This window comes from Sarcophilus harrisii, chromosome 2, assembly GCF_902635505.1.
Source record: "Sarcophilus harrisii chromosome 2, mSarHar1.11, whole genome shotgun sequence".
Lineage (NCBI taxonomy): Eukaryota > Metazoa > Chordata > Mammalia > Dasyuromorphia > Dasyuridae > Sarcophilus > Sarcophilus harrisii.
In genome coordinates, this window is record NC_045427.1 from 494444779 (window position 1) to 494463904 (window position 19126).

A 19126-nucleotide genomic window follows, 5' to 3' on the forward strand; every position below is an offset into this window, starting at 1 on the left:
GCACAGTCAGAGACTATTCCAGGGAAGACCAAGAATCTACTATGCAGAATCCTCTCCTTTCAATCTTAATCCTAAACCCAAAATTCATGAAGCTCCTGTCCATAAGTACATGAGATCCAAGGTTAACTTGCCAAAGGAAACAAGGATAGTCTGAAGAAGAATCTCAGTTAACATAGAAGTTCCAGTGACTTAAGGAATAAGATCAGTGGATTTTTTTAAAACTTAATTCAATTAATACTTATTAGGATCCTGCTCTTTGAATGTTAGTGTGCAAGGTGCCAGAGATTATAGGATCCCCTAACTCTCAAAGTGGAAGGGATTTTTAGGGACCATCTAGTTCAAAGGCCTGAGAAGACTGGATCATACACAAAAGAAAAGGGAGATAGCCCCTGCCCTTTTAGAGCATGTGAGTTCCATTTGACCGCTGGAATTTCCTGGAAAAAATTAGCTTAAGTGACATAAAGGGATGAGGTCAAAGTTGCTCACATCATCCACTTGCTGCTCCAGTTTGACCTTGGACTTGGTCAGTGTGTTGACCTTATCTTCCTCAGCCTGCAGGTCGTCCAGTGCTTGCTGGTGGGCCTCTTGCAGGGCCTTCTTCTCCTTAGTTAGCTTGGCAATGATCTCGTCCAGCCCAGCCATCTCCTCAGTCAGGTTTTTCACCTGTGGGATAAAAACCCCATTTTGCACCCATCATTATGGTCAAAGGTTGGCAAGCCCAACCCAGCTAATTGATTCCAGGGGATGATCCATGAGAGGCTTTGTGAGGTACAATATCCAGGCTTATGTTAACCGCATGGGCCCAGGTGCGGGGGAGGCAGATTTGATCATGGGTGTTACTATGGCCTAGACGTCCCATGGAGGTTCAAGGATGGCACTGGAGGGGATCTCTTTGCTCACCTTGTTCTCTGTTGCGTGCTTCTCCTTCTCCACCTTGGCCAGAGTCAGCTCCAGGTCATCGATGTCCTTCTTGAGCTCTGAGCACTCATCCTCCAGCTTTCGCTTCTTGGCTGTGAGCTCAGCATTCATCTCCTCCTCATCCTCCAGGCGCTCTGTCTGCTCCTTCACCTTGGCCTCCAGCTGGATCTTGTTTTTGATCAGTTGGTCACAGCGCTCTTCTGCATCATTGAGGTTGTCTTGTTCCTGAGAGCAGAGCATGGAGAAAACGAGAGGTTTGAGAGAGTCTTTCCACTGGGCAAGGGCCAAACAAGCTATGGCATGTGAATGTAATGGAGTACTAGAGGGCCATAAGAAAAGCCGACATGGACAGTTTCAGAAAAGCCTGGGGAGACCTGAATGAACTGATGCAGATTGAAGGGAGCAGAACCAGAAGAACAATTTATACAATAAGAACAAGATTATAAAAGAAAACAAGACTTGAAAACTCTGATTAATTCAATGACCAGCTAGAGGACTGATGATAAAGCACATTCTATCCTTGACAGAAGGATGATGAATTCAAGATTTAGAATAAGGTAAATGTTTTTTAGATATAGCCAGTCAGAATTTGTTTTGCTTGATTCTGCATGTTTGCTACAAGGGGTTTGTTTGTTTTTTTCTTATTTTCCTTTGGAGGGGGATAGTAAGAGGACAAGGTGAAGAATGAAGGGATAGGGAAAAGGCTAGCAAAAAAGAAAAAGTAAATGAAAGAAAGGAGGATTAATAAAGCATTTTTAAATGCACAGAAGGGAACAGAGGAAAATCCAGAAAGAAGCATAAATAAGCAAGATAGTTTTGGGGAAAAAAAAAAAAACCAAGTTGAACTTATATACTTTTAAAGGTAAACAATACCTAATATAGACCTTTAGTTTTATGAGTAATTTTATTTTTCTTTTTTAGTGTATATATATATATATGTATATATGGAAATACCTATTTTATTGGGTGTTAAGTTCAGAATAAAAACAAAACTGAAAGGAGAAGAAAGATGAAGAGAGAATTTGAAAAAGACTTAGAATTCAGGCTGTTCTAGGAGGTTCTCTGGGCTAGGAAGACATGTTGTTTACTAAGAGGGGGTAGGATGAGACGCGTGGAGAAGATCAGGGAGGACCCAAGTGGTCTTACCGCCTGGACTTGTAGCTGCAGGTCGTTCTTCTCCTGAATCAGGGACACCATCTTTTCCTCCAGCTCCTTCCGTCGAGCATCTGACTTCTCCAGGGCTTCTTTGATGCGCCCAAATTCTTCCTTCATGTTGGCCATCTCCTTCTCTGTCTCTGCACTCTTCAGCAGAGGTTTAATCTTAAAGTAGAGCTTCATCCAGGGCCAATTCTTGACCCCCATGAAGGCCCGGATGTTCCACTGAATCACCAGGAGGGCATCCCTGAGAGGGAAAAGTCAGTGTCAGGAGGAATCATGAACCACTCTGCCTTCCACTAAGACTTTAGTTTCAGGAGATCTCCCATTGAGAGGGATAGAAGGAAGACTATAAGCACAGGAGCGCTTTCTCTCCCTCCCCTTGTATCCCACAGACTAGAGGACTCAGAACAGGGTGAGGCCCAGGGCACATACTTACTGCACACTTATTGATTGACATATTCATAGAAAGCCGGAGATCTCTGTCAATAATAACTGACATTTACATAGGGCTATAAATTTGCAAATTGCTCTCCTACATTATCTCACCTCATCCTCACAACAGCTCTAGAAAGTCAGTATCTCAGGGGTCAATTACTCATCTTACAGAGAAGGAAACCGAGTCTCAGAGATAGTGAGCGCTTGCCCTGGTCACAGAGCTAGTAAATGCTAGTGAGGAGGTCGCTCCTGTCTCAAAGACCAGAGCTCTCCCTGCGACAGTGGGTTCAGAGCCAGGACTTTCAGTCCCTTCCCCACAGACTCTGCACTGAAATCTCTCCGCAGCAGTGTACCTCTGATAATTACAGACAGAAGGTATACTTATTGTGTATCTAATTTATATTTTAATATATTTAACATCTACTGGTCATCCTGCCATCTAGGGGAGGGGGTGGGGGGGTAAGAGGTGAAAAATTGGAACAAGAGGTTTGGCAATTGTTAATGCTGTAAAGTTACCCATGTATATATCCTGTAAATAAAAGGCTATTAAATAAAAAAAAAAAAGATAATTACTGACAGAGAGGAGCATCAGGAAGGGGCGGTAAAGGGGCCAAGCGTAGCCACTTCCCAGTAACTGTGACTCTCATAGTTCTTGGATTCATGACTAGCTCAGAGCAGCTCCGACCAGTGATAACGACTGGCACTTATAAGGCACGTTTACATCTACAAAGCATTTTGTGTAAGTTAGATCTCATTTGTTCTTCACAATAACCACAATGAGCTAAAATGACTTGCTTAGAGCTAAGAGCTCTCTGAGGCCTGTTAGAAGCCAATTCTTCCTGGTTCTAGCACACTGCATCTCTGGCAGTGGGCATAGAGATTCGGCTCTATTTAGACAATTTATGGGGGCCCCCAGATTCAGTGGGTCCCCTCACTCTCCCTCCACTCTTGGCCCTGCCCTCTTTCCCTTCTCACCTTCGCTCCACAATTTTCTTGAATTCAATCCTCATCAGTTGGCCCCTGGCCTGAGCCTGGATGCGGGTGATGATGCGGGACAGCCTCTCATCTCTCATCTCTTCCAGCAGCCCCAGCAGCCCAGCCTTGAAGAACACCTAAAGAGAGGAGTCACATGTTGGGGACGAGGAGGGAAGAGGAAGGAAGTTATCATGATCCTCCCCGGAGAGACTGGGGGGAGAGGTGGAGGTGGGAGGTTCAGATTCGTGGGACGGACTCTAAGTCTCCCTTTTCTAGGGTTCCCGGGCTCTGTCCCTAACATCAGAGCAGGGAGAAGGAGCCATCCTCCCAGAGGGGAGAACTCCATCTGCTGGGGACAAGCAAACAAGAGAAAAGGGAAAGGGGGCAGGCTGTAGGGAGGAAGCATGCTTGGTTGTAAAGGAGCAGACGGGTTTCTTCTTTCCTTGCCCTTCTTGCTGAGGTCTCAGACCCTCTCCCCTCCCAGTGGGTCCTCTCCTCCTTGGCTCTGTCCCTCACCTTGGTGTGACCAAACTTGTACTGGTTGTGGTCAATGTCCAGGGAGCTGAGCAGCTTCTCTGCCCCCTTCCTGCTGTCGATGAACTGGCCCTCAGGGATGGCAGCTGGGTTCAGAATCCGGTACCTGCAGGGAGGGATGGAGAGGGTCATATCACTCTGTGCAGTTCTTGGTTAAATGGAGGGTGGGACTATCTGGGAACAACACTCTAAAACGGAATCTGCCCATCTCTGACTAGCCCGCCCCTCGGACCCTTCCCGGGAGCCCTCACCCACCTCTGCCGGAAGTCCCCATAGAGGATGCGGTTGGGGAATCCCTTCCTGCAGATTCGGATCCCCTCAAGCACTCCATTGCAGCGTAGCTGATGCATGACCAAGGGATTGTCCATCACCCCTGGGGACGGCGGAAGGTGGGATAAAAGGTAAGTGTCTGAGTAAATGGAGGCAGAGCATTCCCTACCTCCCACCTTGTCCAACTGCCTTCTCCCCTCTCCCCACTCACCAGGAGCTTTCCTCTCATTAGGGATGATGCATCGCACAAAGTGGGGGTGGGTGGTCTTCAGATTGGCCATTAGCTTGTTGAGGTTCTCCTAGGGATGGATGGCAGTGGTCAGAGAGGATTAGAGATGGCAGCAGCCGTCTCTTAGGCATCCTGGGACCCAACCCCAGCAATGGTGAACCTTTAACTATATTGACTCAAGGCTAACAGCCCTGAGTTTGCATAGGACCTGTGCAGAATTTGCATGTCTAAGGTAACCCATCCCTCTGGTCCCCTTCCTCTCAGTTCCTTTCCACCTGCCCTGCTCAGGACTGCCCGTCTCACCCACAGTGCTAGCCCTTCTTACCCTGTGGAGGGCCGACACTGTCTGAAAGGAGGAACCCTTTTTCTTGCCTCCTTTGCCTTTAGTATCAGCTGTAGGAAAGAAGAAAGAATAGATCGGGAAGGGAAGTCACACTTTCTACCTCCACCCTAAAGCTCCCTGTCTCCCTGTTTCCTTTCTCATCTCCTTTTCCCCTCAAGTCTTCCCTTCTAACTTCTCTTACTGTCAAGGATGACCCCATCCTCTCAATCACTCAGGTTTGCAACCTATGTGTTGTCCTTTACCCCTGACTCTGTCACCCCCACCCCCCCTTCTCACTCTCCCCCATATGTGCTCTCTTCTCTCCTCTGACACTTCAAACATCCTCCTTCGGGGCCCTGTCACCTTACACCTGGGCAGTTACAATGTAGGCCACTGCTTGTGGTCTGTCTCCTCCATCCCCGCTGCAATTTATCTTCCTCTCAGTTGTCAAGCAAGTTTACTTAGAGTGTGGGTCTGATAACATCACCTGCTCTAGTCAGAAAACTCTAATAGTTCCAATGACTTTTACCTCCAGTATCTACCACAGAATCTTCTCCTTGGCTCCTAAAGCCCTCTGTAATCTACAGTCCCTATCTTTCCAGTCTTCTTACACTTATTCCCTCCATGTTATCCTCGATCCATTATTGAGCTTTACTGTTCCTTTCACTTAGCTCTTATTTTTAAAAAAGTTTTTATTTTCCCCTCCAGTTACTTGTTAAAACATTTTTTAAAACTTTTGAAGAAAAGTTTCCCTTTCACCTGCTCTGCATTCTCTCCCGATCCTTGGTATTGCCCTAATACTTTTGACTTGGACGCTATCCTTTGGTATCTTGGGTCAGCACCACTCATCTCTGTTATCTCCCCCCAGTCTGTGCACAGGTAGCACGACCCCCTTTCCTGCAGGCAGTGACCTCTCCCAGTTACCTAGCACAAGGTGCATCAGTCTGTATCACGCGCCCGCTCCATTCCAATCCCTGCACTGCTCTCTTCCCATGTTTTCCTTCCTCTCTCCCCTTTCCCACTGTTTAATCTCTTTCCCCTTTTCCTCTCTGGAGTAGGAGGCTTCTTTCCTATAGCCCTCAAGTAAGAGGTTCCCTCTGACCTGGGAACTCATTTCTTGGCAGCCAGACACTGAAGTCCCTAAGGCTTCCTAGGGCCCCACTCCCAGATCGGGTCCTCACCAGTATCAGCAGAAGCATAAGAAGAAAAGAGGGTTGCCATCAGCTTGAGGGAGGACTTCTGGTAGAGGCCCACCACAGTCTCATTGAGCGGGTCCTTGTTCTTCTCCAGCCAGCCCATGATGTTGTAGTCCACGGTGCCAGCGTAGTGTATCAGAGAGAAGTGGGCTTCCTGCTTCCCCTTGACATTTCGGGGCTTCTGGAAGTTGTTGGACTTGCCCAGGTGGTTGTCGTAGAGTTTGGCCTTGAAGGTCGTGTCGGTGGCCTTGGGGAACATGCACTCCTCCTCCAGAATGGACATTATGCCCATGGGCTGTGGAGAAGAGGGGAGAAATTAGTTGAGTTTCTTCCCAAGGGTTCAAAGAGCCATAGACTTCCCAGACAGGAAGGAACCTCTTGTAATTAACTTGTCCACTCCTGGTCTGTTCCTGACCCACAAGAGCTTTCCTTATTCTCCTTTAATCACTTGTACCACTAGCTCATGATCTTAGGGTGAGGCAAGCAGGTAAAGTGGGGATAAATGGTCTACAGGTCAATGAGGTTGACTTTAGGAAGCATTTCCTAATATCTAACCTAAATATAAACAATTGCAGGTCAACCTACTTCATGATATAGTGGAGAGAATACTAGATTTAGAAATTAAAGGATTTGGGTTCAGGTCCTAGCTCTTCCACTTACCATTTGTGTGATTTTTGGGAAGGGAAAGAAAGAGGGAAGGAAATCAAGATTTGTTAAGTGCCTACTATGTGCTGGGCACTGTGCTAAGTGCTTTACAACTATTATTTTGTTTGATTGATGTTGAGTAATGATTTACCTGGGCCTCATTATTTTTATCTGTAAAATAAGGGGCTTAGACTTGGTGATTTCCCAGGTCTTTCCATCTCTAAACCTGTGATCCTGCCAGATATATTCCAAACCTAGTAGAGTTAGAGAAAAGTAATTTTCCTTCTGTAGTCCTGTGCTTCCCTGAAGATTTTCCTTCCTTCCTTCTACATTCTTCCTTTATGAAAGGTACATGTGATAGGGAACACTCCTATCTGAGAAGCTCTTGAAAATTCTGGGGGTCTGAAGGCAGAAAGGACCTCAAGAACTCAATCCAACAGTAATAAACCTTCCATCTGAAAGCAATCAGTTAATTAACCTCAGCATATAGGCAAGTAACCACTTCATGGTAAATTACTCTGACGAGGATTGATTACTCAATGGTGACGATTACTCAGTAGGTAACTAGGTCTACAAGGGGTACATAAATGCCAAAGGCAGTGAAGAGTCCCCAGAAGTCAGAGCTACTCACTCCCTTATTTTCCTTTTTCTGTAATCACGCTCACTAAGCTAAGATACCCATAGGTTTCTATGTCTAAAGATACGCTTAGGTTCCATTTATCAGGGACTAAAGGAGCCCCTTTTAGACAGTACATTTGGCTTTGGGAAGAGTATTTTGAATTGCAGACAGGCTCTCTCTAGAATTTAATTCCTCTTTCTTGGTGTTAGGGAGGCCGGGGACATAGTGATGTGATTCTAACTTCTACCCATTTGACTCCCTGTCATGACATGGAAAATGCCATCCCTCTGTCTGGGGCCGGGGCCGAGGAAGCAGGGCCTGGGCACCTTCTCAATGAGGTCAATGCAGGCCTGAAGGTCCATGCCAAAGTCGATGAACTCCCACTCGATGCCCTCCTTCTTGTACTCCTCCTGCTCCAGCACGAACATGTGGTGATTGAAAAACTGTTGCAGTTTCTCGTTGGTGAAGTTGATGCAGAGCTGCTCGAAGCTGTTGAACTGGAAGGGGCAGAAGGGGGAGAGCGGACAGGTCAGTCACTCAGTGAGCACGGCCCACACCAGGGAAGGGCAGGGCCCTGCCCTCAGCAGGACAGAGGGGAGGCGCTTACTGAAGTGATGTGTCGAGGAGTAGGGAGAGCTGAGGGTGGAAGGTAGTGGGGTAGAGCCAGATTATGTAGGACACTATTAGAGAGAGAGTTTTCTTTTTCTTTTTGAGAGGCAATTGGAGTTCAGTGACTTGTTCAGGGTCACTCAGCTAATAAGTGTTAAGTGCCTGAGGCTGGATTTGAACTCAGATTCTGATTTGAGAGCAGGTGCTCTATTCACTGAACCATCTGGCAGCCCTGTTAGAAAGAGAAACTACTTGGAGTGTTTAGATACCTGGGTCCTAGATCTAGCTCTGTCCCTAATTAGCTGCATGAACTTGGGCAAATTGCTCCTTTCTGGGCCTCACTGTAATAAGAAAGTTTTAGACTATTTGCTTTCTAAAGTCTCTTTTCCAGGTCTGGCAGTTTCTGATTCTAAGCATGTACTGGAGCCTATTCATAATTTATTGCCATGAAAAACATATGAGTGATTAGAAGACAAGATCCCTAACTTGAGTGACTTTACAATTCAATTAGAGATCAAAGAGAGAGGTAAAGTTATCTTTTGTATAAGAATATATATGTATATATTATATATAAATTCCTTTTGTTGTAGCAAAACACTAGAAACGAAGGGGGTACCTATCAATTGGGTAATGGTTGAATAAATTATGTTATATGATAATTATGGAATATTAGAAATGAAAAGAGAGATTGTTTCAGAGAAACCTGGAAAATTTACATGATCTGATGTACATTGAAATGAACAGAATCATGGGAACAATTTATATAATAACATCAACATCAACATCATAAAGATGAATGATTTTGAAAGAATTAAAAATCCTGATCAACACAATGATCAACTGTGATTCCAGAAGAAAGACATAAGAATGCCTTGTATCTCCTAATCTACAAGTGATGGATTAATATGCAAAATGAGACATGCATCTTTGGACATAGGAATATGGACCTTGTTTCCATATTTCCATGTTTCCAAGTGTTTCCATATGTTTCCAAGAAATTCCAAAATATGGAATTTGTTTTGTTTGATTAAGTATATTTGTTACAATCTGTTCCTCCCAATAGGAAAGGAGAAAAATAATACTTGATAACTGGAAAAATATATAATAAAAACCCAACTATTAGTGAGATAATTCTAAGACACATGAAACAATTAGAGCTAGACAAAGCAGTCAGGTTCAATCAAGGATAGATAGTGTAGGAGAGAATATTGGTACAATAGAAATTCAGAGCAAGGGGCAATGGGTGTGGGTTGGAGCACTTGGCAAAGGCTCCGGAAGAGATGATAATTGAATGAGGGCTTAAAAGAAGGTGTGTCTTGCCCAGGTGAGCATCCCAACTGTGCTCACCCCTCAACCAGACTTCATGTCCCCCGCAACTCACATCAAAGATCTCGAAGCCGGCGATGTCGAGGACGCCAATGAAGTACTGGCGCGGCTGCTTGGTCTCCAGCGTGGCGTTGATCCGAACCACCATCCAGTTGAACATCTTCTCGTAGACAGATTTGGCCAGGGCCCCAATGGAGTAGTTCACCTGCTGGACGTTCTGGCCTTTGGTGACATACTCGTTGCCCACCTTCACCCGAGGGTGACACAGGCCCTTCAACAGATCGGCTGAGTTCAGCCCCATGAGGTAAGCCGACTTGTCGGCATCTGGTGGAAAGAGAAGGAGCTGAGCCCGTGGTCCCACGCCCCTCCAAGCCCTCCTGGTGAAACCATCCCGATCTCACTGCATCTGACCGGTACCACGGAGCCAACTCTGCTAGAGCCGCCTGAAAAGACACGTTCCCTCTCTTACTCTCAAGCTCCAACTTAGTTGACTTGCTTGCTTGCACTCCACTTTCTACCTCACCTTTACACAAACTCCCCCCCCCCATATCTAGAATACTCTTCCTCCTTACCTCAATTAGTGGTTGGCACACTGATGGGCATATAGTAGGCATCTAATACTGAATGATTGTCAGTTGGACTCCCTATCACGTTATTCTCTATCCCTCCATAATGTAAGCCTTTTGAGGGCAGTCTGTTTCATGTTTGTCTCTGTATCACCCAAACCTAGCACAGCGCATGGCACATATACCCATTTAATAAATGAAGTGAATTGAATATTTCCTGTATAGTCTTCTCAGACACTTAACACTTCCTAGCTGTGTGACCTTGGGCAAGTCACTTAACCCCAATCAGGAAAAAAAAAAGATTTACCTCTAAATCTGGTTAAAAAGAACTACAGAAAGAGGTCGCTGTCTACCCTTCTTGTGGAGAGCTATTGGGAACTGAAAGTCATTAGAGAAGAGAATCCTCTGCTTTTTCATTTAGGGCAATAGGGAATGTTCCTATCTCAGCTTGGGAGACACTGTGAGACAGAAAGACTGCTGGATTTAGAGTCAAAGGTCAGGGGTTCTAATCCCAAATCTGCCACTCAGTAACTTTGGGTAAATCATTTGAGATCTTGTAGTTCTTCATTGGTAGAACGGGATGTTGGACCAGATGGCCTCTGGGTCATTTCCAGCTCTAAACTCTAGCCCTCTCTGCGTCTCTCAAGCCTTCCATCTCTACCAATGTTTCATCCTCTGTCCTTGGAGCCCACCCCCAAATCTGCCTGTCACCAGGTCTACAGGTGAAGCTGAGCATATTAGGTAGAGATCCACCGGTCTTTTTAAAATTGAATTGAATTTTTAAATTGTGCTATTAAAGCAAAAGAATTATTAAAGGCTGAGCATCATCACAACAGGAGTGTAGCTGAAAGAGACATAAACCTATAGTTCTCATTTTTTGATCCAATACCTCAAGTTCTCTTCCTCCCTTCCTCCTTCTTTCCCCACCTCCCTCCTTCCCTCTCCTTCCCTCCTTTCCTCCCTTCCTCCCTCTCTGTCTCTGTCTCTCTGTCTCTGTCTCTCTGTCTCTCTCTCTGTCTCCCTTCCTTCTTTCCCCCCCTCTCCTCTCTCTTTGTCACCCAGTCTCCTTTCCTCCTTTCCTCTCCTTTCTCCCCACCTCCTCTTAATCCCCCCCCTCCACCTTTCCCTCTGTTTCCCCCACTCTGACTCAGTGCTCTTCCATTGACCCCTCATACCTTCTGTGCCATCTGGCTCTGCTTGCTCCTCCCTCTGCTTCTGCTTGAACTTCATGTTCCCATAGTGCATGATGGCCCCTGTCAGCTTATAGACCCCAGCTTTCTCCTCTGCTGTGAAGCCCAGGACATCAAAGGCACTCTGGGTGGATGAGGGTTGGGGAGAGAGAGAGGAGGGCAGTTTAGTTTCAAAGAAAACCCCTGGAATATCCCCATCCCCACCCTAGCTCCTACCCACTCACATCAGTGGCCAGGAGCTCCTCGGAGTCATCAATGGAGGCCACGGACACCTCCCCCTGGGACACGAAGGCGTAGTCATAGGGGTTGTTGGTGACCAACAGCATGTCTGTTCCAGGCATTTGTCAGGATGAAAATGAGAGAGAGGAGGAAGGGAGAAGAGGAGACAGAAAAGACAAGGAATAGGTGAGGACAAAGAATTGGAGAAAGAGAAAGAGAGGGAAGAGAGAGAGAGAAAGAGATGGGGAGGGAAGGGAAGGAAGAGAGAAGGAGAGAGAGGGAGAGAGAGAAAGAGATGGTGGGGGAGAGAGGGGAAGAAGAGAGGAGAGAGAGAGAAGGTCAGAGCAAGAGGGAGAGAGGGGGGAGGGAAGGGAAAAAGCAAGAGAATAAGGAAAATAAGAAATAAGGAGGGAACAAAACGAAGAGACAGAGAGCAAAGTGCCACTGAGTGAGTGAATTAGAGAGTCTTGGTATTAGAAGACTCCCCCCTCCTCCCCAGAGCAATTTCAACTCTCCTTTCCCTTAAACCGAATGTGGTGTGTGTGTGTGTGTGTGTGTGTGTGTGTGTGCTGTGATTAGGGGAGGAAACCGAAGGTCTGGACCTTACCCAGAAGCTCTGGCTTCTTGTTGGACAGGATCTGGTAGAAGATGTGGTAATTTCTTTCTGCTTTTAGCTGAAAGATAACCCGGGACTTCTCCAGGAGATCTGAGAGGGCAAAATGGATAAGGAAGCTGAGTGAGACATGAAAAGAAGGGAAGGGAGAGCAAGAGAGACAGACAGGAGACAGAAACTCAATGCTGGAGAGCCCAAGAGAAGGTGGAAGAACAGAATGACAAAGTAATTCACACACAGAGATCCACACACAGACGTAGACACACAGAGACAGAGACACAGAGAGACAGAGATAGACAGACACAGAGAGAGAGAGACAGAGACAGATACAGAGAGAGACACACAGAGAGACAGAGACACATAGGAAGAGATAGAGACAGGGAGAGACAGAGACAGAGATAGACGGATAGATAGGGAGAGAAAGACAAGAGACAGAGAGAGAGACAAACACATATAGGCACACACACTTAGAGAGAGACACAAAGAGACAGGCAGAGAAAAGGTAAGAGAACAAAGTGATAAAGTAATACAGAAAAAGAGAGAGAACCAGAAATAGAGTCAGAAACAGAATGAGATGATAACAGAGAAATACAGAGATAGCGATAGAACACTGGGAGATAAAACGGCACAGAATCAGAGCTTGGCTAGGAAGGATGGGACTTAGCCCCAGAACTAAGCAGAATTAGAGAGTGGGCAGAGAAGCTGAGAGTCACAGAGGAAGAACTAGGAAAGCTGCGAGGTTGGCGGAGACAAAGAGAGGCAGAAGAGTCAGGATCTGGTCACTCACAGGTCTCTATGTCAGCTGATGCCAACTTTCCTGTGGCTCCAAAATGGATCCGGATGAATTTTCCCTGAATGATGGAGGAGGAGGAAGGGGAGGAGGCAGAAGGAAAGTCAAGTCACCAGGAGGAGATAGTGATGACTTTCCTCTCTTTGTTCCCTGCATACTCAGACTGTATTCATCCAACATATACTGTCTGACCTTGAGTAAGTAAAAATAATAAAAAACGTGGTGGCCAGACCCCCTCCCCCCAGGGAGCAGTGTGATAACCAGAGGGGGAGAGCTTTGGGAGCAAAGTCATTCCTGGGGTGCGGATACTATGCCCCAGAGTTATTCACACTTTAAGGCATCTATCTCAAGGAAGTTAAAGGCAGAAAAAGATGCTCTCTATACCAATAGATTTGCAGCAACAGTGTTTGTCGTAGCAGAGAAACGGACAGAAGGCAGATGCCACTGAAGGGGGGAATAGAGGGCTGGCTAACCAAACAGTGGTGCAAAATATTGTGCTGCAAAAAAATGAGGAGCGTGACATTCAGAAAAGCTGATGCAAAATCAAAGAAGGAAAACTCTTTGTGCAAGGACAATAATGTAAATGGAAGGAACAACAAAACTGAGTCTTAACTAATTATAATGACTGAGCTTGGCCCCAGAGAGGGGAGGGAGAAAAATGCACCTTCTCTTTGCAGAGAGGGGGGACTAGGGGTGTAGAATGGTTCCTATCCTGTCAGAGACACTGATGAAGGCACCATGGTGAGTCAAAAAGAGCCCTTATTGTGTACCAAGATGAGAGTCATTAACTTCTTTGGCCTGTTTCCTTATCTGTAAAGAGCCTGGACCAAGAAGACCTCCGGGATCCCTTCCAGCTCCCAGCTGGGTGGCCCAGGGGATAGAACACTGACCCTGGAGTTAGGAGGACCTAAGTTCTAATATGACATCAGACACTTACTAGCTGTGAGACCTTTAGGCAAGTCATTTAACACCGATTCCCTTAGAAAGAAATTAATCCCTTAGAAAGACATTGGGATCCTAAGTGTTGTTGGGTTTTCCTGAATTGCTTTTTCCATTAAAAAAAAATCTTTGTTATAGGAAATGACTCGCTGGGAATGGGAGGAAGGGGATATGTTTGGAAATGAAGATGATGTTAAAAAAAAAAAAGAAAAAAGATGAAGAAGGAAATAAAAGCACTGTAGAAATATGTGCTTTTAAAACCAACTCCTAATTTTCTGCATGTACATTATCCACTTTTTGGTTGTGACCTAGAGCCTTCCCTTCCTCTATTTTCATCTGGGCCCTAAAATAGTGATAGCCAGGCGTTGGGAAGGATGTGGGGCCTGGAAGATCAGGGTAAATGTACATGAGTCTCCAATTATAGCTGCAAACCATACATTACAAAATAGAATTCACAGGGTATGAGGTAGGGCTCATACTTGTGTTTTTATTGATGTAGGGACTCTTGGGTAAGGAAACTTCCTTACTAACGCAGGTTGACATCTTTTCTGCAACTTCCAGCCTTAGCTTCCCAGAACACCGGGAGTTAAATGACTTGTCCAGGATCACACAGCCAGACTCTGGCAGAGGTCTGCCTGGATTTGAGGGCAGTTTGATATCTCCTACAGTGGGCCACCTCTCCAACATGTATATAGCTCTTTAAAGCTTGCAGAATGTTTGCCTCACAAGCCTCCTGTGAGGTCCGTTATTAGGAAGCCCATTTTATAAATGAGGAAACAGACTCCCAGGGAGGGAGCGATCTCTCCAAGTTCTTGAAACTAGAAACTGCCTGAGCCCGAACGCCCTGACCCCAAGGTTAGTGCCAGGCTGAAGAACCACTGCTTTGGTTTCTCTGCTAGGTGCCGATATGAGAGTTTAGTCATCATTGCTTACGAAGCGGGAAGAGTTGTCGTTCCTCACGGTCTTAGCATTGCCGAAGGCCTCCAGAGCGGGGTTAGCCTGGATGATTTGATCCTCCAAGGTACCCTGCGGAGGGAAGGTTCAGCCCCAAAAAGATTTTACACTCCCAACTTGTCTAGGTCTGCAGGTGGGGGTTTGAAGAGCCTAGTCTGGTTTGCCTGGGAGGTGTTGGGCGGATGAAGGTCCAGCCAGGGGGGTCGTGGGGCCAGAGCTGAGAACGGGCAGACAGGGCTCCCGTAGACTGCCCTGCGTCTCCCTTTGCCTTCTCAGTGCCTCTTACAAGGGAAGGGGAGTCCAGCCTGTGACAGGTGTGGTTATAGTCCCCCCCCATTTGCTTTTGAGTGAGGGGGGCCGTCCTGGGTGGTTCCCTGGGGTGGTGCAGTCCGGGTGCCTCGGCCATCCCGTCCTGTTCTCCCAGCACCCCGTGGGTACCTTGTTGGCACTGGCACTGTCCTTCTTGCCCCGGTCCCCTATGGCAGCAATGCTGGCAAAGTACTGGATGACACGCTTCGTGTTCACTGTCTTCCCGGCCCCGGATTCTCCGCTGGAAGCAACAGCAGCCACTTGGGGATCAGGGAGCCCCCCCCCCCCCAGGCCCCAGAGATCCCTCCCTCCTCCCGACACTGGTCCCCGAGCCGCCCACCCAGAGGGGAAGGGTCTGCGGGGGGCGGCGATGGAGACTCACGTGATGAGGATGGACTGGTTCTCCCGGTCTGCAGGAGAGAAGGGGAGAGGGTTAGGGCGCTGGCGGGAGCGCGTGGGGGGGGGGGGGGCGGCTGGCGGGCCTCTCACCTGTCAGCATGTACTGATAGGCGTTGTCCGAAATGGAGAAGATGTGGGGCGGAGCCTCGCTGCGCTTTTTGCCCCGGTAGGCAGCCACCACCTCCGCGTTGTACACCGGCAGCCACTTGTAGGGGTTGACGGTGACGCAGAAGAGGCCGGAGTAGGTCTGCAGCCGAGAGGGGGACGGAGAGGAGGAAGGTGGGAGGCGGGTGGGGGAGGGAGGGAGGGGGAGCCCGCAGGTTCGGGAGTGAGGGAGGGCTCAGGTACAGCCGGGCTACGGCCGCCTTGCTCCGGGGGCTGCGTGTGTAGGGGGTGTGCAGGGAGTGACTGACAGGGGCCCCGGGAACCCTGAGCTTGGGATGGATTCCCCCCCCCCCCGGACGCCCCCTCCATGGACCCCTCCCCCGGGAGATCCGATGCTCGGCCGCAGCCTCGAGTTCCTCCGCGCCGCCCAGGGTTTACTTTGGGCCTGACAGGCGGGGGACGGGGACGCCGGCCCGAGCTGGCCCCCTCCCGACACAGCCCCGGTCCGGGGGTGCAAGGCCCACAGGTGTGGGCACTCACGTAGATCATCCAGGCCGCGTAGCGCTCCTTGAGGTTGAAGAGCACGGCGGGCTCGTGCAGGAAGGTCAGCATGGCCATGTCCTCGATCTTGTCGAACTTGGGGGGGTTCTGCTGCATGATCTGATCCTCCTTCACCGTCACCGTCTGGCGGGACCGAGAGCCCAGCTGGGACCCTTCTGACCCGCCTCGCGCCTTCACGTGCCCGCGCCTGCCTCTCGGGATGCATTTCTCTCCCAGGGCCTTGGGCCCCTCGGTGCCCGTCTGCCAGCCCGCGCTCTCCTTCCCTTGCCCACTCCCAGAGCGGGACCCAAGTCTCCTGCTCGCGCCCCAGCCCCTTCCCGGTGAGCGCTGCGGGCCAGAGACTCTCTAACCGTCTGGCTCCTAAGCACCTGCTCTGGGTTACATCGGGGACAGAGCTGAGAGTTGAACCGGTTCAGCGCAAAGCTATTCTTCACTCTCTTAGCACCGGCCTTGGAAGGTGGGCCAGCGGGGCGCTTTGGCGTTAGGACCGAGCCTGGGTTTCCGAGGGCTCTTCTCCTCCTCTCCCAGCCTAGTCCATGCCCCCGTAAGCAACCCCAGGAGCCCCCTCCCCTGCTCTGGGCCCCCCTTTGCACCTTGCCGTTCTCCGTCTCGGCGGTGACTTTGCCCCCCTCTCGGGACACAATTTTGGCCTTGACGAATTCCTCTTTGTCATCGGGCACAAAGCACTCCGTTCTGATGTCGAAGGGCCGCGTCTGCGCCTCTAGCCTCTCTTTGTCCGACTTGCGCAGGTACTGGGCGGCAGCCCCAAACTCAGCCATATTGGCGTCGCCCATCTTCGCAACAAACTAGAGAACAGGACCGGGAGCACGGGAGTTTTCAGCCGCAGGAAAGGGAGGAGAGAAGCTCTCCGTAGGGGACCCCAAAGTCATTCCAAGGACAAAGCTCTCAGTGGCCTGCAGGGAAGGGGTTGGAACCCAGCCCAGGAGCTAATGGACTCAAACAGAAGGGCCCGTTAATTCAGTTCTGGGACATTCAAGGGATAATCTCGATTTTGGAGATTTCCCTCACCCTGGATATCCGACCTCCATCTCCCTTCCAGTTCTCCGTGATGCCATATTTAGCTCTGAGTTCCTACGTCCATGTATCTGCTCCCCCTCCTCCAAAGGACTACTACTTTACCCCCTTTCTTTGAAGTCTGAGCTTGAAGCTAAAGGAGGGGTCACTGTATAGACATAACACTAGGGAAGGAGGTAAGACAATGCGTTGGACACTTCTTTATGGAACTAAGGGCAACTTGGAGAGCAGATCCTTAAACCCCTCCACCTGGCTCCCACCACATGGCTCTCTATGGCAACGGGGAAAGAGGAAAGATTGGTTCTTACCTGGTTTAATTTTTAGAGAATCTAGAAGAGTCCTGGACACTGGGGATGGGTGGTTAGGATCGTGGTTAGGGATTGAGAATGAAGAGGCAGAGACGCAGGCCCATAGAGAGATGAGTGGGGAGGGGGAGAGGGAGAGACAGAGAGATGAGGGATAGAAAGGCAGAGAATAGAGAGAGACAGAGAAAAGACCGAGAGAAGACCAAGACCATAAGCACAGTGCAGAGATAAGCAGAAAGAGATAGTGAAACAAAGAAACAGTGAAATGAGAATTAAGAGAGAAAGAAGAATAAGAATAAAAAGATACAGACATAAAGAATCCAAGGTTTAGAGGGAGATGAAATGGAAAAAGAGAAAGACAGAGACACAGAGAGACAAAGAGAGACACAAAGAAACAGACAGACAGATCCAAAGATATAGAGAAAGACAGAGAGAGACAGAAAGAGAATAAGAGAGAAAAGAGAAAATGAGGAAGCACAGGAATCAGAGAAACAAAGATAAAAGTAGAAACAGGTGGGGCAAGAGTGAAAAGAGTAATTCCAAATGAGACATACAGAAAGGGAAAGGACATGCAGAGGCAGTGAGGCAGGAAGATAGAATCATATGAGGATAAGGTTCAAGATGGGAGTGGAAAGGAAGAAAGAAGAAAAAGAAAAGAAGAAGAAAGAACAACGAGGGAGAGAGAAAAAGAGACAGGGAGGGAGAGAGAGAGAGAGAGAGAGAGAGAGAGAGAGAGAGAGAGAGAGAGAGAGAGAGAAGAAAAGTTTTTCTCACTTTTTCAGTAACATTTCTTTCTTAAAATAAAACTCTTCCAAGGACCACTGTTTTCTGACACAGTGCCCTGATCACCCTCCTTCCCACCCTCCTTCCCACAACCAGAAACTTTATAAAGACAGAAGTTTCCAGCAGCATTCCCCAGCTGTGTGAAGGTGAGGGTCCCAAAGAAGTGACCTTCTGATCCCATGCCCAACCCCAGGCCCAAGGAGGTCAGTGGTCCCCCAGGTACCCTCCAGCTTCCCTCATCAGCCTCCCCTCTTACCTAAGCCAACAGCAGACTGTGCAGCTTCTGTGTCCTCAGAGTTCTGTACCTCCTTTATATTCTGCCCTCCCTCCCTCTCTCCAAATTAGAACCAATTGTGAGGGACCCTCCCCCCTCCCATTCTGCTCTTAGTGCCTCCCTTGATCCCTTTGCCCCCGAGGTGACGGCAGGACATCCAGGCCCCCAGATTTGCCCATGAAAGGTGCTTTGCCCCAGCCCCCTGGCTCTGGGACCTTTTTTTAGGCCTTGGGTGCATTCCTCACCTCAGAGGGGCTGATGGGCTGATAATGCTAAGACAGCAGCCTTCTTTCAACACCATCCTCTCTCCCCCTGCTCCTTACCTCGGCTATTTTTAACCCAAAGGGTGGGGGTGGTAAAGAAAGCTCATTGTGGGTCACTTTTTCCAGTTTGCTCAGATACTTGTCCCTCCCCCTACTCTTCAACCACAGGACACTGTCTCCCTCTCACCCCAACCGGTGAGGAAGCTTTAGACTGGGGCCAGGATGCTTAGATGAAGTAAGGGGAACCCTAGTCCTTTTCTTTGACTGACTCAGTTTCCCCTTTTGGGATGGATAACAAATGTCACCTCCTACTTTTCTAGGAGATTCTATATCTGTCTCCCAGGCACCTATGGGGTGCTTGGTTCTGGGGGACATTTGGGAGCTAAGTGGCTGAGCCCTTTGCCCACCCTTTCAAATCTCTTTGGAAGTGATTATTATTATCCACAATTTCCAGTATATTAATGTATAACCAATACACTCTTCTCCCTCGTATGCCATGTCTCCATATGAGCATGTTTTCATACAAACCCTCAGTCACACGCACATGCAATTGCACAGACAGCCCCTTGTCCCTCTGTCTCTGCT

At 48.3% G+C, this 19126-nt stretch overlaps 1 protein-coding gene across 2 annotated transcripts in view; it reads right to left on the minus strand.

Moving 5' to 3' along the window:
* Window positions 1-18316, minus strand: part of MYH6 (myosin heavy chain 6) — a 43384-nt gene extending 25068 nt beyond the window's left edge. Inside the window, exons 1-23 of one of the 2 annotated variants that reach the window (XM_031955057.1) lie at window positions 18261-18316; window positions 17225-17263; window positions 16475-16687; window positions 15861-16004; window positions 15306-15462; window positions 15199-15226; window positions 14946-15057; window positions 14487-14579; window positions 12612-12675; window positions 11819-11917; window positions 11217-11320; window positions 10978-11116; window positions 9292-9560; window positions 7628-7798; window positions 6023-6332; window positions 4845-4912; window positions 4502-4589; window positions 4276-4393; window positions 4003-4126; window positions 3487-3623; window positions 2065-2320; window positions 901-1143; window positions 487-663 (exon numbers count right to left, since the gene is read on the minus strand). In XM_031955057.1, the coding sequence (XP_031810917.1) occupies window positions 487-663; window positions 901-1143; window positions 2065-2320; window positions 3487-3623; window positions 4003-4126; window positions 4276-4393; window positions 4502-4589; window positions 4845-4912; window positions 6023-6332; window positions 7628-7798; window positions 9292-9560; window positions 10978-11116; window positions 11217-11320; window positions 11819-11917; window positions 12612-12675; window positions 14487-14579; window positions 14946-15057; window positions 15199-15226; window positions 15306-15462; window positions 15861-16004; window positions 16475-16675 (3102 nt within the window). In that variant the 5' untranslated portion in view covers window positions 16676-16687; window positions 17225-17263; window positions 18261-18316. Of the gene's footprint in view, window positions 1-486; window positions 664-900; window positions 1144-2064; window positions 2321-3486; window positions 3624-4002; window positions 4127-4275; window positions 4394-4501; window positions 4590-4844; window positions 4913-6022; window positions 6333-7627; window positions 7799-9291; window positions 9561-10977; window positions 11117-11216; window positions 11321-11818; window positions 11918-12611; window positions 12676-14486; window positions 14580-14945; window positions 15058-15198; window positions 15227-15305; window positions 15463-15860; window positions 16005-16474; window positions 16688-17224; window positions 17275-18260 lie in introns of those variants that run through there. The other variant, XM_031955058.1, reaches the window with a different exon arrangement.
* Between the last annotated feature and the right edge of the window lie 810 nt (window positions 18317-19126).